We start from the raw sequence: 19,975 nt of genomic DNA, 5'->3' as shown, positions 1-19,975 counted from the left end.
CAAATGTTTTATAATTACCTAAAATTTACAAATTGTGTGTGTATACGTTTATTTAAATACCAAAAGATACAGAGTATAGTGTGAAACGTGATATTTGCATTTTTATCGTTAACTTTGACGCTGTTTGGCAGTCAAGTTTGTAGTTACATTTTCATTTGAATTATACTGAAAAGTTATCACTAGATGTCTATTTTTTGTCGTGTGACGCTTTGCGGTTTTAACCCTTCCGGTCGTGTATTCGAGTGTTACAGGGTTGTTTATCCTTTCGCGAGCAAGATAACAAACAAACATTACATAACTAAGAGACGGGTGGCGTGTGTTGCAGGAAAACATCTGCTCGCCCGAAGACATTCTGGGCCCGGAGCGAGAACTGGACGGCACCATCCTACCTCTCGCTCGCACTGTATGCGCCCTCCTCTCACACGCCACGCCGCGAAAGGATAACCAATCAGAGCACTACCTTTACGACCAATCGCAAGAGGAATACGAGTATTACCGAAGCGATGTCGCGAACTCCATTGAAGTGAACTATTATCAAAGAACCGTGGGCAGGTATGCTGAAGACAGAATAGTGAGCAATTTCAATACGTTTACTGAATACCAGAGCCAAAATTATACCATCGACGAAGCTGACGAATACCAAAACTACGAGAATAACAACACAGACGCGCACTATTCACCAGTCTACGAAGGCGTAAGGAACAGAGGACCTTACTACCACAAGAATAGAGTTCAATTCGTCACACCGTTTTTCAAGGGAGACGGTCTTCTCAAAAGCGATAACTTCGATATTTACGACACTGATGAAGTAGATTTCCCGATAGAATTAAGTCAGGAGGATACAGAGAGATACGACAGGGGAAAAATGAATTTAGATATACAGAACAATTTGAACAGGGATCTGACTATAGAGACTGAAGCTATGAAGAAGGAGAGGCTGTTTTTCACTTGTCTATGCCTTGGCGCGTTTTTCGTGTCCGCCATCTTGCTATTTATCTATCCTTTATAATTTGATTCAATAAAATTTTGATCTGGGTGTGTACTGGTGGTAAATTAAGGACGCTAAGAAAAAAGAATTTCTTACATTGACCCGTCGACGTATTATGCCGATGATACCGGCGGTCAACGCCACTGTGCGAGCGGAATATCGATATAATTATGCGTGTGCGATAGATATATGAAATGGCGGGTCAGTATACGAAATTCTTCGTACTTGGCGTCCATACTTTAGGTAGATATTAGTAAATGTTAGATCATGGAAAGTATTAAGATTTGTGATTGTATATGGGGCAAAAGGTAGATTGTTAATCGTTAGGAAAATGTATGGCTTTTTGGCTTGGCAATATTACTAGTAAGATAGCAACGTTTCAAAGATATATTGCAATGAAAGCATTGTTTTTAAGTGGATTATTTGTTTCAATTGTAACTTAGAGCGGATAGCAGCTGTAATGAAATTTAAATGTAAAATTGTACTTAAGCATAAGTAAGCTTAGAGTGTTCACTCCTAACGAAGACAAAAACCCATTTATAATAAGTTTTGTTTAAACGTATTTGTGAGATTAATAATGATTAAGTTTTAAGCGAGTTTAAAACTTATTAATAATACATTTGACTACCTATACTTCCCATACAAAATATTATTACTAAGCATGAAATGTCATGTATGGATTGAGCACTCTAAGCTTAGGTACTTATTTCTCTATGTCATAAGTGACCCGCACAATACATTAAAAACATTGCATAAAGATTTTCTTTGACTTTTTGAGTATATAAAATGAATTCCGATGTACTTCTGAGATTCAAATATCTTTGAAACGTCAGAAGTTGTCCAGTGATTGACAAGTAGGTTAAAAACCTGCTAAATGTATTGTTATAGGTTTAGCAATCGAATTAGGCATCAGTACATGCCTAGATATACTAAAAACGCCTTATCTGACACTGTGATTTGATTTCCATTGAATGAGGCTGGATTTGAAAGAGGCTGAAGGAATTTTCACGGTATTAAGGAATTTCTACACCTACAGGGGAACAACTTTTGATGTATTTTTTTTGTATTAAAAATTCCAATTTTATGTATTCATTCCGCTGAAAAGGCATTTATTATCGTTGCACTGATTAGGTTTAATTTGGATTGGTTGTTTTTTTTATTGATTGGTGAGTGTTTTTTTAAAGTCTCGAATGTAATTGGATAATTTTTAAGGTGTTCTGGTAACGATTTAAGTTCATGTGTACTTATTATATAAAACTATGTTTTACTAATATATTGTATATCAAGAAATGTATTAAAATTTCTAAGTTAATAAGTTAACATTACGAAGAATTTTTAGCGTAACATTCAAAATTTCTTAGACTAATACATTTAGACTTTTGTTTCTGTTTGGTAATAAAACGATAGACTACAATCCTCTAATGTTAGTAATTCACTTCATCGCTTGCTTTCCCGTATGGCTGCGTCACTTTCGTTTGCCATATTAAAGTAAGGGATGCAACACCAATATTTGGACAAAAATGGTGATGTAGTGCAGACATAAAACTTATGTTTGTAATATAATTGACTAGTCCAAAAGTCAACATTGACTTGAACATTTCGTTGCCATTATACCTCTTGGTCATTATTTCAGCTTATCTGAGTTTGTTGTGTATGATTTTGTCTTTGTTCCACGGATCTCACTTGTTTGTTTATTGACAGAGCTATAGTAGATTTAGTTTTTTTTACTAACTACCGACTACTCCCGGTCCTGTCTGTATCTGTTAGAGTGAGACGGTATTACCTTCGTATATTACTTTCTTACTCTTGCAGGATTGCAAGCATGCCCGTGAGTACTTGGTTTAATAATAATGCAATTTAGGTGTAGTCAGATTATTACATCCTACGATAGATTTGCACTATAATGGCGAGTACAGATCGAGCAAACGGACGTTTGCCATCTCATTCTAACAGATTGCTGTCATTTGGCGATCTCTAGGCATTCGTTTGCTCAATGTGGACTCGCCAGTAAATTAATATAATGCCACACCACTGTAATTACTTAACACTTAGGATAGAATCTCTTAAGACCCTGGTGAAGTCTTAATGTTATGAGCTTCTTCAAGTACCTCTAATTTCCAACTGAAACAAGTTTAAGTCTGTATCTTCCAATAAACCTTGCCTAACCTAGCTTCCATGAGATAGGATTATAAATATAGATGAAATTTGAGATGAACTTTTCCTAATAGGAGATATTACGCAAAACTTTGCGTAGGGGGCGCCTCTAGCACATACTGAGGGCCTACCGCTAAACACGAAAATAGAAGTTTCGTTATCTGCCTCTCTATCCCTCTTGCATATTCGAGCGATAAAGAGGCAGATAACCATTTTTTTTATTTTCGCGTTTCGCGGTAGGCCTCTGTAATCATATCGCCTTGATGCATCAATGTCAGTAGTGAAAACTTCTCAAAAAAAATTTTTAAGGCATAGTATGTATAATTTACTCTATGGGTTTAGAATATGGGATAGTGCTGCTCTCTGGCGGCAGAACATTGCAATAATACTTCCTATTAAAATATGTATTTCGTTTGACCCTATTGTCAAGAGAATAACAATATTTGTAAAGTATGTTCATCTCAAATAATTCCATTTATTATTAATCGCCAGGGTCTATAACGCTGACAAACATGACGTAATCTTCCACCAAAATATAAGCTAAAAATAATCCTAAAGTACAATGATAAAAACCTCATTTTGATGGTAAATGTGGTGCAAAATGAATAATAAAATAAAAGGTAGACGGAATATAGATGTAAGGTAGCTTAGCTGTTTAATGGATCTTAATATTTCTTATGTAATAAGAATTGTATGCCTTAATCGAAACTTCATATCGTTATTGTATTAACAATGCAAGGAAGTAAAATTAATGCTGTAATATTTATAGGCTGTTTTAGGTTATAGACACAGCGGCAAAATTTTAATACAATAAAGGTCATCAAATTAATTGTATGAAAATTTTGTTTAAAATGTTGCATGAGCCGTTTTTTAATTTCTGCAGAAATTGCTTATATAAGCTTAAATAGAATGTATACGTCTAGTTAGAAGGTTAGGTATGAGTGGTCTATTGCCGCTTCGTTTCTTTTGCGTGGGTTTAAGAGAAAAGGTGGCGGCTGCTTCTCCATACAAACGTAGTCCCCATACGTTTCTATGAAAAGGTGAATTCGCACGGGTCCTCCACTTTCGTTTTAAAGAAAGCTGTGTCTATACAAAAACGGCCATACAATTTGCGCGTAGAAATTTAGACTAACCTGAGGCTTTCCATTGCAATAATTGGATAATTATAAGTAAAATAAAAAGACATTTTATAACAATTTTGATTATATAAATTTAACTTATATTTCTAAACTTAGCCAACCGATGAACGGATGCCAACAAACAGTATAGATTTATATATATATTTATCATCATTTTTGATTAATGAGATTAATAAGTTGCACTTTGTACGATATAAATGCTAAGACATTATTTTAATGATCGTGTTACATAAGATAAAGTACCTTATATGTACTTACACACATTTCACAACAATGAATTTATCGTGGCTCATAATCACTCCACTAACATACACATACCTATAAGTAATGTTTTTCCTCACCAAAGATGATTTTAATATTTTTTTTGTTTAATAATAAGAACAACGTTCTATCAGTTTTTGCTCGTTTTTTATGAAGCTTTTATTATGTAACATGATCAAAAAAAATTAAATGCATTCCAAAGATAATTTTACATATAAAAGACTGGATTTATGCACTATTCCCTGCCACTTTCTTTACTAACTTAATCTATTTCTAATGTATTTTCTTTCTGGTAAACTAAAGAAAGGATGCTTATTACGAAAATTTTTGCACATTGACCTGGCTGTTCCTGTCTCTATCGCTCGCGCGTAATTATATTGCTGTCCCGCCAATGATGACCTTGGACAATGAAGGGAACGTAGAAAAATAAATACTTGTTACGTAAAATACACTGTTAAAAATCTAACATGTTTATTATTGAATAAACTAACGAATCTATTATTTAGTTGAGTGACAATAAGATGAAATTCTCTTGGACATTTCTGTACTGATTGTCAAGTATCTATATCAGTTAACGAAAGAGGTTGACAAATGATTAATTATTACGAAAAGAATAATTGGAATCATGACATGTACGGGCCCTGTCAATGACACTGTGCGAGCAGGATAGCAATATAATTATTCGCGTGTGATAGAGACAGGAACAGGGTCAATATACGAAATTCTTCGTGCTAAGGGTTTTTTGTTTATTCATATTATGTGTGGTAGCTTTCTTGTTTGTGCTTTTTATTTAACTTATTTTGAGCTTTAACGTCAAGTACAATGGTATATTAAGGATGTAAGTTAGGTATATTAATATATAATTTATAGCTTGCATAGCATATTAGCATATATTTATTAGCTTGTGGTGCTTGGGTACTTATTTATGTAGTTTATATTGAACTGGATTTAATGTTTCAAACAAATTGAGAGAAAACAACTACCTATATTGCTAAAATTATCTTATTATTTTCAACGATTCTGTGCAATATTAGTTATTTGAGAAACTAATTCAACCGAGTCAATTGGTCCGCCGGCTTAGCAATATTATGAAAAAAAAAAAATGGTTTTAGGTTAATCATTTATGTGTGTCGAAATCGGGTAGTCATGACGTCCCTGTTTTGAACAAAGCGACCAAACCTCTCAACTGTGGGGCTGTATTTACTTTACTTTCACTTCAAAAGCAGCTTATATTTTATACTTAAACGATTAAATCCAGTTTGTCTTTGTATTCCATTATAAATAATTATGATCATTAGAAATGATAATTTGTTAAATGATTTTCGTATTTTTTCTCACGTCCAGTATTACTTTTTCTACTTAACGTAATAATATATTTGGTGTTTTCCTGTTTTTCGATTTTTGTATGCATTTAAATGTAGATTAGCTTTGGACAAGTGTTTGTATTTTATTCCATTTATGCGTGTTTTTATAGGTTATTTGGCTATAGCTATTATTGCTATATTAAATTGTTTATGCAACGTTCTTTTTGTACTTACAAGTTTTCTCATAAATAAACATTAAATTACTTATTGGCCATGCTGTTTTATTTATAACACTACAGAGGAAGAACCTGAAGGATTTATTTTTATTTTCAATGGCTTAGAGTGCATAGTTGCATTCTAGTATTTTATGCAACAGTTGTATAAGAAGGGTCAAAAAAGGCGAGTGGCGTGAGTTACAATGTGAGCCGGAGCCGAAGGCGTAGGCGAACATTGTAAAGGAATACACCACGAGTATTTTTTGACCTACTTATACAACGTTGCATACAATATTTTTCCTACGAGTCAACAAAAATAAATCTTAATTTAGGTAAACAAAGCAAAAGTATATAGCCAAGACGCGCGAGCATACCTTGTTACGTGCCCAGCCCGCCACGGGCCGCGGCCGGCCGGTCCGCGACACCTCGTAACTCATGAGGCCCTGGTACTTGCTACTTGCTAAATTAAATTTTTGGACAGTTTTTTCTCAATTTTGGTCACCGTAGCCTACGGAGACTAACAGGCAACGCTAAGCGGTCTTCGTAGTCTATGGGTGTTGCTATACTACAGGTGTCACATGCGTGTTTCTGACTTATGAAGTAATTATTTTTACTATGCAACCAAATGAATATTTTGTAAGTTGGCAGCAATGCACTTAGTTTAAACTGTATTCGTTTTGGTTTTGTTAGGTTGGTAGCCATTAATCGCAGTAACGTTATAGCGATTAAAAGCACAAGAGCTTTTATGAGGAATAGACAATATAGACTTTTCTTGAAACCTTTTATGTATGTTCTTATATTCGTGTTAATGAATGCATAAATGACAGATAACAGTAGAGGAGTAGGAAAAAGTATTTACAACATTCCCTAGACCATAGCCATGGCAGTAGGGGAGAGGGAGCAGTTCATATGGCCGATGGCCAAGGGGAGGGGGAGGGGCGCATACATAATACACAGTTGGAAATTTTGTTCTCTTCGGGTAAATTTCATTTTAATTTAATAAAAAATAGATAACTCACCTTAATACTGACGAAAAGACTTTTAGACAGTTTAATAAGCTTGTGCGTTTGCGCATGTGAGTTTATTACGTAATGAAAAAAAAAAACTAATTGCGATATTTAAGCGGTTCTGTGCACTCACTGGGTTGGAATAAAATTTAGTCCTCTAAAATACATGCATAGTTTGCTTACAAATTGCACAAGAATCTTTTTTAGGTGTGTCCACATTTGCATGCCAAACATTTGCGAAAGACTCTTGGACTACTCGCGTGCAGTTTGGGATTATTCCCACTTGTTACCACCAAGTTGTTACCAGTGGTAACTGAGTTTTTTTTTCACCAGTTCCTAGTGGTATCAACTGAGAAAAAAATCCAGTAGTTACAACCATTTCACTTGGGTGGAAATTAGAGGGAATAATTCACATTTTGTAATGCAGAACTCATTCGTTAGCACTGGACGGGCATTTAGGAAAAGGATGTATATCATCATTTTGTTCCTTATTTCAGAAACTAATGTGCTGCGCAGCAGACGTCCTCGAAGGCAAAGGCACGGTACAAGTCGCCATCACTGTGACGGAACTCCTTCGACGGCATGGTGCGTTACGTGCGACCCAGGCTCCCGCCTAGCGGCTCGCACTCGCGCCGCAGTCGCAGCTCTCGCTCTAACCGGGCTTGTACACCGTGTGAGTGATAAGGACGGGAATATAGAGTTGTAACAGTAAGGTTGCCATACGTCACGGTATTTCTTCAGCGGCACGGCACGCACGGGCGACACAGGCGGGTGCCTAGCAGCTCGCTCTCGCACCGCAGTCGTAGCTCTAGCTTTAACCGGGCTTATATATGGCGTGAGTGATAAGGACGTGAATATATTTGAACACGTAAGGTTACTGCCATTGCAGTTATCTCGAACTACTGTGGCGGCACAGCGCGTTATGGGCGACTCAGGCACCAGTCTAGCGGTTCGCAGTCGCGCCGCAGTCGTAGCTCTCGCTTTAACCGGGTTTATATACCGCGTGAGTGATAAGGACGTCAATATAGTTCATCGATACGATGGGCTCTAACTGTAGTAGTAGTACCCACGCTTTGCGTGTTGAGTGCCGGGAGTTTGCGCATGAAACGGTATCTACTGAGGTATTATATATAGCCTTTGAAGCGGTTCCGCAGTCGGTCCGAAAGGAGACGAATGCCAACCTCATCAATAACCTAAATCATCATACCTCCGCAGAGTTTAGGATGCTTATTCAACTCTTGACTGCAAGATCTAACATTCAGAATCATAACGGAATGGAAAAAAAAACATGTACAGACGACAAAAGCTATGTAACGTTTAGCACCTAAGTACACAAAATCAATGCGATGAGAGGCATTTCAAGCTGACGGGATTTCGGAGTCTTATTCAATTATCTTATAGTAATAATAATTTAACTGATAAAAAGTCATAAGTTAATCTACAATTGTGTAAAAGAGAATCGTTCGTAAGAATGGAATTAATTACGACGAATATTCTCTTTCACTATTAATCAAAACAAAGTCATGTACTGACGTGATACAAAATGAAAATGTGACATCCAAAGGTGTGATAAGTAGGGTAAAAAAGGAACACTTGAAGATTTCACAGAAAAACCTACAACTTTTTACGTAAGTGGAGTTCCAAAGGTTCACTCATACTCAGTAACATCTAAATAATTGTGAGATTTGTGAGTCATATTATAGTATTATTCAAATAGCTTCGGCACGGTCACAGCTGTTATCTCAATACATTGCTACGTTTTAAGGTTATTCATTGTAAGGAGATGGCAGCTATTATTGTACCTAAGTTATACTTGCAACAAACCGAAGTGTCGTGTCAGGTTGTAAATCATGCTGTCTCTTTCGCACTTGTACGGCCTTATGGAGCAGGACTCGCTACAGTAGTGCGGGTAGTTTACGAATAACGTAACTTTTATTCGTAAAACTACCCGTACCTAACCAACCCGCCACTTTGTGCTGTGGTAAGAGGCTGTGGAGAGGTTGTGTGGTGGTGTGGATCTAAGACGTAAGACGAGTGGGACACATATGTATATTAAATTGAAGTTGAACTATAATTATAATATTGTCATCTTTTAAATAACAAATTTTGTAATAAAACAAGTAATGTTACAAGATCTAGGATAGACCTAGGATTGTTATCTAGCTGTTTTTCAAGTAGGCTGTTGTGTACGCTGAGGTAAATAGTTCTTTAACAGCAAATTGTTTCTAGAATATCTTGTTTTGAATAAACTTTTACGTCAATCTTCACAATTATTAAAGAGACGACTAAATAACAATCATGTTTCTTATGAAATATGGAAAAAAAATCGCTGTCTTTCACAACGTTTTGAACATTTTAACGATCTTATCGAATTTCCTTGTGTCTATTTGTAAATTTAGATTAACGTACGTTAAAAATAATGTTTCTTACGTACGAGTACATTAGCGTTATGCGTTATTTCAATGGGTAGTCTCCTTCTAGAAGTATAAAATGAAACCATATGAGTAAGACCTTCCTCATACAGGATAATCCAAAACATTATTAGTTTCCAACTGCGACACAATTTAATATGTCGAAAACTGGTTATTACTTTTGTGTCATGTTGCCCCGGGTTGCCTCGAGAAAGGCCTTATCACATAAGGACCATTTACCTCAGCAAATTAGTCAAGTTAAGGTGCTTATACCCTGGCACAAATCACGAATTTACTAGTGAATTTTTCGAACCTCTCTTTACACATGTTATGTGGCACGTAGAGAAATTGAAGATTGACTTTGAAGTGCCTAGCGATGGTTGAATTGATGTTTGTACCCGATTTAGTGTCGATACAGACGCAGAAGAGTTGGAACATTTTGAAATTGAGGTACCTATCGTATGATATAAATGAAGATTTGGGTGGTTCTCTTTCATCTTACATTTGGATGTCGTTTTGCAAAAAGGAACCAACCCTTCAAACGAAAATTTAGAAAATTAAAACTTAAAGTTAAAATTTGAATGGTTCCTGTTTACAGATGAATTTGTTTATTTGGGAGTTATATCAACGGCGATAAAGGGCGAAATCAGAATCACAATGGTCAATGGATCGTTCATCTAATTCCATCGTCGGACAGTGTGAGGTTGCTTTAATGTGGCGAACGACCCCGAGTTGCACCAAAATACAGCTATATTAACTTACTTAAAGTCTAAAACTTAATCTGTGTTCTTACTCATGTAAGCACATGCAAAAGTGAACCATGTATCAATGTCATAAAATGTGTTTTTCTTACTTCATCTGTATCAACAACATAATTCGAATTTGAACTTTGTTTCTGACTACGCTAAGGTTTTAATTTTTTTGAAACTGAACTTCGATGAAAGATAGGTTTTTACAATCTTTATCAAAATGTTCCATGCTTTGTATGTTCAAATACATTTTAAGGTGTTGGAAGTAAAGATAATACTTAAATAGGATTGAACGTAGAGACCAAACTGTCCTATAAGACTTGTACTGAGGTGTTAGTTATATGTATAACTGCTTCACAAATACGACTACTCTGCATAAAATAAAATGAGTTTCGTAGCCTATTCGAAAATCTAACTGCCTCCAATTTTCCTTTCATAGAAAGTGATATTTTTTTATATAAAAATAATCTTGCAGTAGTTATACCAGGGCGAAAAAGTCTTACCATTGGTATCTTTTGCCAGAAAATTAGGTATACATATTGTTACGTTTCATATTGGCTTATAACACTTAACACGAATGCCTGGAAATTATGCGAGTATCCGTATTTTTTAAGTGGATGGAAAGTAGGCTGTAGGTTCTCACGCCTTCGTCCCTGTGAAAATAGATGTCACTACCAGCCTTATGTATGTTAGAGTTAGAAATAGTCAAATTTTCGATGGTCTTAGAGGTGTTTCAAGAAACGATGCTTCTGTTTATCTGTCAGTAATATCTTTACAGCTGTTATTGTTTAATGCTTAGTTCAATATCTTGTATTGGATAATGTCACAAACCTGTGCAAATAACGAATAGTATAATTCATTGCGATTTTTAAGTTACGAGTTATTTAAATCTGTTTTTGTAAATAATTTGCTGAAATCTCTGTCTTAGTAATTGTTATACGAATACCTTTTCAGCTTCACAAACTGCGGTGGGCATTTGATGGTCGTGCTATTGCGGTCGCTACGTTATAACAAGTTTGTAAGAGCGATAGTAGCACATGAAACGGTAGACATTAAAAGTGCAACGATCATACTACTGCAACACTATTAAATAGTACCTAAAGTAGCGACGAAATTTTAGTTATACTTTAGGTTTAAACAGGAAGTCTAAATAGTGCTCCATTTTGGACGATTGTTATTTAAGTTCAAATTGATGTAAATATTAACTTGACAATATGAAAGAACCAATGGGCATTGTAGTGTCACAATTGAACCATTATTTCGGCTGTGCAAGTGTCATAGAATGTACTAGAAATCCTGTAGATATTTTCGAATACCGTTTGTTGATAAACATTGTGATGGAGGCGTTTGTTACTTAATAAGTTATTAAATTATACGCTAGTAAGGATTTCCATAGTTAGAATTAGAATTATCTAAGATGAACTCGAAGCCGTTTAAAAATTGTTCTCATTGTCTGGGCAATAAGAATCAAAGTGTAATGAGAGTTTTTTTTATTATTATTGTGTATAAATGCTTTATTTATATAGATATGTGCAGAGGTTCCATTAATAACTATCTTAAATTAAAATAGGCCCTCGAGGCATTGTACCAAGGATGCTGGCGGGATTTCCTCTTTGTACCGCAATTATGATACCTTTTTGGTTATCTGTTCATCTTATATAATCTTAATTATGCCTGCGGGCAAGACCCTCTACTATTACCTTTTTTTCCATCTAGATAAATTAGAAAGGGATGGATATCACTATCTCGTGATAAAGTTTCGTCATAGTAACATCTCAAAATTTCCTGATAATGTCATTGTTGGTAGTGAAGTTGTCAAATAAGTGTTTTAAAGATCACGTTTGCTAGTAGATAGTGAACTGTAGTGTCAGGTTTTTACGCTAAATTTACAATCTTTATGACATAATTACCAGTATTGTACTTTTTAAGGACTGGTTCACTATTGAATGAAACTATCCATTATTAGCGAAATGTTTGACATTGGTATGAATTTTATTATGTCGACTTGAAATGCCAATGCATATTGAATTACAATTTCTATACATATCTTTCGTTTACCACCGAAATGACTCAATCGAAAAGTTTCTAAACGATGTAATACTCAATATTTAGGTAAGATTACATGTATTTTAAGATAAATTTTTGCTCTCGTCATAATTGTAGTCAATTCTCTATAATTAGGTCACAATATTGTATAATCGATTACATTTCAATTATAATTAGTTGATTACCTATATGATTTACTTCAATTGAAAATTATTCTGCTTATGTTTGTTTTATGCAATGAAAATTTTATGGATTTCTTTATTTATTCGGTTATGCTTTATTTTTATATTAAGTACTATTATTTTATAAAGCGTTACCACAAAATGTGAGATGTATGTAATTATTGTAGGTATCGCCTTTGGAGTAGAATTAATTAGATTTGTTAATCATTGTGTGATACTACCCAGTCAGGGCCCCTCAGTTTTAATGTAAATAAATAGGAAAAGACGAATGTACCAAATCTTATAAAAAATAACTAGAGTCAGACCAAGATAAGTTGGCAGCGATTGTGACAGCCCAGTGTTATTTTAAACGTTAAACTTCTGAAATTATGACGTTTACTTAATACTTGCACAGGCCCTTGTATACTTTTGTTGTATGTGTATAGTGTCGGACCACGCCAAGTTTTCATGCCAAGTGCTACGTCAAGAATGGAGCTCAAAGGGTTATGTACAGTCGCCATGAGATAGATCGGAGCGGCCAAGGTACTCAAAAATATCTGAACATAAATATCGGCTTTGCTCAGGTATTTGTGAACTCCTTAGCCGTTCCTATGTATATGATGGTGACCGTATGCATTCTTACTGCCAAGATTGTGCAAAGTTAGCGTGGTCAGTCTCTTTTGATCCTGCTAGCTGGAGAAGCATAGTTATCAGCAGTACCTAGCAAATTGGCATATAGATTAAAATAAATAAATAAATATTTGGGGACAATCCTACACAAATCGACCTAGCCCCAAACTAAGAAAAGCTTGTACTATGGGTACTAGGCGACGATATACATACGTATTAAGATAAATACATACTTATATACATAGAAACACCCATGGCTTAGAAATATCTGTGTTCATCACACAAATAAATGCCCTTACCGGGGGTCAAACCCGGGACCATCTGCTTCATAGGCAGGGTCACTATCCACTAAGCCAGACCGGTCATCCTTATCATACCTTTCAATTTGTATTCATTAAACCTGTGGTGGCTCTGTCAGCTATACTCTCGCCATCTTTGTCAGTTGAAAAAGGCGCGAAATTCAAAATTAGTATGGAATACTTCGCGCCAAAATTTTTCCTTTTTCTAATTTCAAAGCTGGCTACAGTGTAGCATCATAATTATCATTTTAGATTCAAAATCCAAAGTAAGCAACTACGTGTTTAGTTTCTTATTGAAGTTGTTCAAATTAACGTATAAGTCACAAATTACATTCTTCTTTCTGTTTTCATAGAGAACCGTTTATTTAGTGACAATCTGAAAATTGACGATGTATTTACTTTTCATTATACTTCGAAGTATGGAAGGTAGAGGTAAGGAATGCAATCTCCATAGGCAGAACTGATGCAAAAGTTCCAGTTGTCAGCTATAAATAATAGTTCTAAATCTCTCCAGAGTAGCGAAGAATCTAGGCGTTATTGACGGAGTGAAGTGCGCTGTCTATGATTTGCTTTTTTTTTTTCAAGTAATCTAGGTATTGTAGCGCCACCTATTTAAGGTTTTTTGGTGACACTTTTTGGTACATGGAGATTCCATTCCTTACCTCCACCTTCCATAACCTCGAAGGAGATGGCGGCACGATCTAGACGTTTTTCGGAAAGATTGGCCTAATACTGCCATAGACCGAGACGCGTGGAAGAAAGAGAGGGAGGCCTTTGTCCAGCAGTGGGAGTGGGACACAACAGGTTAACAAATAAATACATATATTTTTTTAATAAATCAATTTTGATTTGTCTTAACGTTTAATAGGAAGTCAATTTCAGTAAATACCTATAGTTGGCACTTCTCGAACTATTGAGCAACCTGCATATTGGGCATGGCATACCAATGTTTGTTGCAATTATGCAAAAGTTGCAAAACTAATTGTCCGAGATTTGTAGGTATTTCCGGTGTCAAACAGTGGGTACACTTGTACCTACGATATAAACTGTGTGTGTTCTGTCTCTAAGATTCTATATAGTACGACATTTTATTATGGTACAATATTTATTTCAACACAAATGGGTGGAATTACAATGAAACACTTAAATCAAAAACTTATAAATAAAAAAATTGTCCCAAGTCGAGACCGCTTGGAAGGGTGCCCAGAAGGCTGGCTGCATTGCCCCTCTGCATAGCAAATATAGCAATGCTTATCCGCTGGGCGAAATGGTACACAAATTTGATTGTCATTAAATAAATGAATAAGTATAGTTCGCGTCATTCACGACGATGCGCAGATTTGTCAAATCTAACCTTTAAAAACATGACCATACGAGTCAAGGAACGCGTCTTCGTGAATGGCACGATGTATAACCATGTAAAAAGTAGACGTAAGGTTTACCGAACTGAATGCTAGAATCGAGTCTTTGCCCGTTCAAAGATGCTGTGCCAAAGACTAAAGTTGAAGGTTTTGTATAAAGATAATTATAACGCACTGGTCTCCTAGGTTAAGCCTGTAGCAATATCCTATCGTACACTGTGTTTATATGTAGATAAAATAAAGGTATATACATTTTCGACATTGACTTTTATTAAACATTCATTGACACCAGGGAAAAGTAACCTGAAGGTGAACCTTAAAAAAACCTATACGAGTACAAAATGGCTTTTTTATTTAATTTTAAGTGAAAAACACACAGACAGATACATACCTACGCCATAGGGTGAACAGACTCGCACTTAACACACTCAATGTGTAATTCGGGTGTATAGGTAGGTATGTACTTATAAGGCCGATTGTAGATGTCCGGTGTTTTCGCCGGACAATTGTCCGGGTTCGGCGATCATATACAAAACTGGACGTAGTAGCAGTAGCATAACGCGGTCCAGTTTCCGGCGAAAACACCGTATACGTCTACAACCGACCTAAGGCGTCGATACTCGTAGTTTTAGTTCAGAATTGCAGATGGCGCTTCAAAAATGGTTACAAAAAAGTTCCACGAGACTGCTCTCTTTGTGCTACCTATATAATGTACACTTTGGTAGTATGATTCCTTTTCGAAAACACTAATAAGGCTACTTGTAGGACATAACATAAATACAGAATAAAATCAATATTTAACACACGAACCATTAGATAGTGTGAGTCTAGTTTGAAAAACTGATTATTATGGTAGAAAATCAAATGTATAAAAATCATTTTGTCAATCACAAATTATGTAGATATAAATTAGTCCAGTAAATAACCGAAAATATTTTGTTTTATGTCGAGGTACAAGAATTAGTAGCCTGTTTTTTGTAAATCCATCTCTAATAGTTTGTTACAAATACCTCTTCCTACCAGAGCCCAATGAAGCGCCACAGAACCACCCACACAAACCGAACCCAAAACAAACAATTACCGAAAAAGCTATTTATTAAAAAGTTGCACGGTCATACGGTATTATGTCGGTGATTGCGGCGGGCGGGGCCCGAGTAGGAGCCACGCCCTGGCTCCTCTGTGCCACTGGTAAGTAGCTATTCGATATCTCTCACATATGTTAACTTGTTTTAGATTATCGAACAGTAAGAATCTCCGAAACATCAACAGGGGTCTATTTCACCACGCTGCATGTTTGCAATTGATACCTGATGACAATTTCCAGTCCATTTTCGGGCAATGAATAACGGTTGTACTGCAATGGTGGACCTGCAATGCACGGCAAATTGTCTCTTTCAGGTGACAATTGTCAATTTGTTACCGTTATGAAACAGAGGGGCCAGATGTCGCTAATATTACATACCTGTTGGCTTCAAGTTGGCCGACGCATGAAACAGATGGCGCTATTGCACAGTTCAATTTACGCCTATCTATGAAACAAATGTTAGATATTACTATACCTAGTCTGACAAAGCAATATGTCAGTTGAAATCTGCGCGAAATTAAAAAAAGCGGCCAAGTGCGAGTCGGACTCGCCCATGAAGGGTTCCGTACCATTTCTGACGTATTAAAAAAACTACTTACTAGATCTCGTTCAAACCAATTTTCGGTGGAAGTTTGCATGGTAATGTATATCATATATTTTTTTTAGATTTTCCATTCTGTTATTTTAGAAGTTACAGGGGGGGGACACACTTTTTTTCACTTTGGAAGTGTCTCTCGCGCAAACTATTCAGTTTAGAAAAAAATGATATTAGGAACCTACATATCATTTTTGAAGACCTATCCATAGATACCCCACACGTATGGGTTTGATGAAAAAAAACTACTTACTAGATCTCGTTCAAACCAATTTTCGGTGGAAGTTTGCATGGCAATGTATATCATATATTTTTTTTAGATTTTTCATTCTGTTATTTTAGAAGTTACGGGGGGGGGGACACACATTTTACCACTTTGGAAGTGTCTCTCGCGCAAACTATTCAGTTTAGAAAAAAATCATATTGGAAACCTCAATATCATTTTTAAAGACCTATCCATATATACCCCACACGTATGAGTTTGATGAAAAAAGATTTTTCGAGTTTCAGTTCTCAGTACCTATGGGGAACCCCCAAAATTTATTGTTTTTTTTTCTATGTTTGTGTAAAAATCCTAATGCGGTTCATAGAATACATCTAGGTACTTACCAAGTTTGAACAGTGTAGCTCTTATAGTTTCGGAAAAAAGTGGCGGTGACATAATCGGACAGACAGACGGACATGACGAATCTATAAGGGTTCCGTTTTTTGCCATTTGGCTACGGAACCCTAAAAATATGGTAGTTTGACCGTTCGCGCAGACATTTTTAAAATTCTCCGCCTTTTTCTATTAAAACAATTGATTTGCCCGACTGTACATAATACATCTAAGTTCATTTTATCTAACTATGAAACTTACCTCAATTTATTTAAGTTCATTTTATACAGTAACTATCTTACTGTCACTACTTTTAGTGACATGTAAAGTATACCAGTTTGGTGCTGTCGCGTTGTGTAGTTTTGTTAAATAGGTACATAGTCTAAATGTAGGTAATGCACAGAATTAGGTTGTAATTTGTATGTCAGAAGGTAGGTTAGGTTAGATTAGGTAGGTAGGTAGTGTAGGTACCTACCCAAAAGCAATAACAATCTGAAAGATATGTTCAATATTTCGGTAAAACTCAAATAGGTATATAGGTCTGTAAAATAGGTATGTAAAATAACTATATTTTATCAATAAAGTTTTGATTGATTGGTCGATATACCTATCATTAACTGAAACAGAAGAGACTAATGGCCATGGTAGCCTCAATTAGGAAAATAATATAAGTTAATAGTTACATTACACCGTAAAAATAATGTCTGTGAAGTTGGCATATCAAAGTCTAGCAGATCACGTTTTTATTGGAGTTCTATTAGCATGCACCATAGTTCTAGAGTTCCTGATACTTTATATCAATAGTTCTGGCGTTTTTATCATAAAAACCAATACTATGGATTTTTAACAAATGATATGCTAACTTCACACACTAGCATATCATTTAGTTACAAATGGAATGAAAAAATTTGTATTGCCTTGTCACGTGATAACAAAGAGTTCCTGACACAAAAAAGACATCTCTGAGACCATTCATTACAATTATTAATTATTTTTAAATTCAATGATATGCTAACTTCACACGTGTTATGCTGATGTAATTTAACAAGGCACAGACATATATTTGGTTTCAAACGATAGCTCTTGCTCTATTGTTCGTAGAACTCAGGAGTTCTCGGAGTTCTCGGTCCTAAATCAAGCGAGCGAGCCAGAAAAAACTTAACTTTAATAATATTCAATTTTAACAAAATTCATATGAAATATAGAAAAATATTTTTAAAAGTTCTAGGTATTATTTGCGTATATATTTATAGCTGAGAGTCTAATTAAAAAAACAAAAGGATTACCCGGCCCCTGTCTCACATTTATGGTTAAAAAAAATATCATCTTTGATATTTGGATTTTTTCAAAATAGAGACATGATATGCTGAAACATTTTTAGCAGCATTAGGCTTGATTTTGGTCTCCATTGATAAACGTGCGTCTGAATTGTATAAAACAGCGGAGTTCTAGGCAATCGATACACTATAAAAGTAAAATAAAAAATTAAGTTTGAAATTTCGATATCGTCAATATTCAGGTGTGATCTGCTGAAAGATTTTCAGGAGATATAGGCTTGAATTTGGTCTTCAATGATAGCTGTTAGTCAGTAGTATATAAAACAGCGGAGTTCTAGTCAATAAATACACTATAAGTGATATAAAAAAAATAGTTTTTAAGTTCGATTTCGCCAATATTCAGGTGTGATCTGCTGAAAGATTTTCAGGAGATATAGGCTTGAATTTGGTCTTCAATGATAGCTGTTAGTCAGTAGTATGTAAAACAGCGGAGTTCTAGTCAATAAATACACTATAAGTGATATAAAAAAATTAGTTTTTAAGTTCGATTTCGCCAATATTCAGGTGTGATCTGCTGAAAGATTTTCAGGAGATATAGGCTTGAATTTGGTCTTCAATGATAGCTGTTAGTCAGTAGTATGTAAAACAGCGGAGTTCTAGTCAATAAATACACTATAAGTGATATAAAAAAAATAGTTTTTAAGTTCGATTTCGCCAATATTCAGGTGTGATCTGCTGAAAGATTTTCAGGAGATATAAGCTTAAATTTGGTCTTCAATGATAGCTGTTAGTCAGTAGTATGTAAAACAGCGGAGTTCTAGTCAATCAATACACTATAAAAGTGATATAAAAAATTTAGTTTTTAAGTTCGATTTCGCCAATATTCAGGTGTGATCTGCTGAAAGATTTTCAGGAGATATAGGCTTGAATTTGGTCTTCAATGATAGCTGTTAGTCAGTAGTATATAAAACAGCGGAGTTCTAGTCAATAAATACACTATAAGTGATATAAAAAAATTAGATTTTAAGTTCGATTTCGCCAATATTCAGGTGTGATCTGCTGAAAGATTTTCAGGAGATATAGGCTATAGAAAACTAATTTTTTTATATCACTTTTATAGTGTATTGATTGACTAGAACTCCGCTGTTTTATATACTACTGACTAACAGCTATCATTGAAGACCAAATTCAAGCCTATATCTCCTGAAAATCTTTCAGCAGATCACACCTGAATATTGATGAAATCGTAATTTCAAACTTAATTTTTTATTTTACTTTTATAGTGTATCGATTGCCTAGAACTCCACTGTTTTATATACTAATGACTAACAGCTATCATTGAAGACCAAATTCAAGCCTATATCTCCTGAAAATCTTTCAGCAGATCATACCTGAATATTGACGAAATCGAAATTTCAAACAATATTTTTTATTTCACTTTTATAGTCTATCGATTGCCTAGAACTCCACTGTTTTATATACTAATGACTAACAGCTATCATTGAAGACCAAATTCAAGCCTATATCTCCTGAAAATCTTTCAACAGATCACACCTGAATATTGACGAAATCGAAATTTCAAACTTAATTTTTTATTTTACTTTTAGAGTATATCGATTGCTTAGAACTCCGCTGTTTTATATACTACTGAGTAACAGCTATCATTGAAGACCAAATTCAAGCCTATTTCTCCTGA

The 19,975-nt window shown here is 35.1% G+C and overlaps 1 protein-coding gene across 3 annotated transcripts in view; it reads left to right on the top strand.

The window, feature by feature from the left end:
* The window catches only part of LOC133517583 (leucine-rich repeat and calponin homology domain-containing protein), a 72,153-nt gene extending 57,169 nt beyond the window's left edge, over positions 1-14,984 (top strand). For 2 of the 3 annotated variants that reach the window (XM_061850909.1, XM_061850908.1), the window contains one exon: positions 326-6,118. In XM_061850909.1, the coding sequence (XP_061706893.1) occupies positions 326-1,009 (684 nt within the window). In that variant the 3' untranslated portion in view covers positions 1,010-6,118. Of the gene's footprint in view, positions 1-325; positions 6,119-7,565 lie in introns of those variants that run through there. The other variant, XM_061850910.1, reaches the window with a different exon arrangement.
* The last annotated feature ends 4,991 nt before the right edge of the window (positions 14,985-19,975 follow it).

The sequence above is a fragment of the Cydia pomonella genome, chromosome 5, assembly GCF_033807575.1.
Source record: "Cydia pomonella isolate Wapato2018A chromosome 5, ilCydPomo1, whole genome shotgun sequence".
NCBI lineage: Eukaryota > Metazoa > Arthropoda > Insecta > Lepidoptera > Tortricidae > Cydia > Cydia pomonella.
Note: the sequence above shows the minus strand (reverse complement) of the source record. Positions and strands in the feature narration are given on the sequence as shown.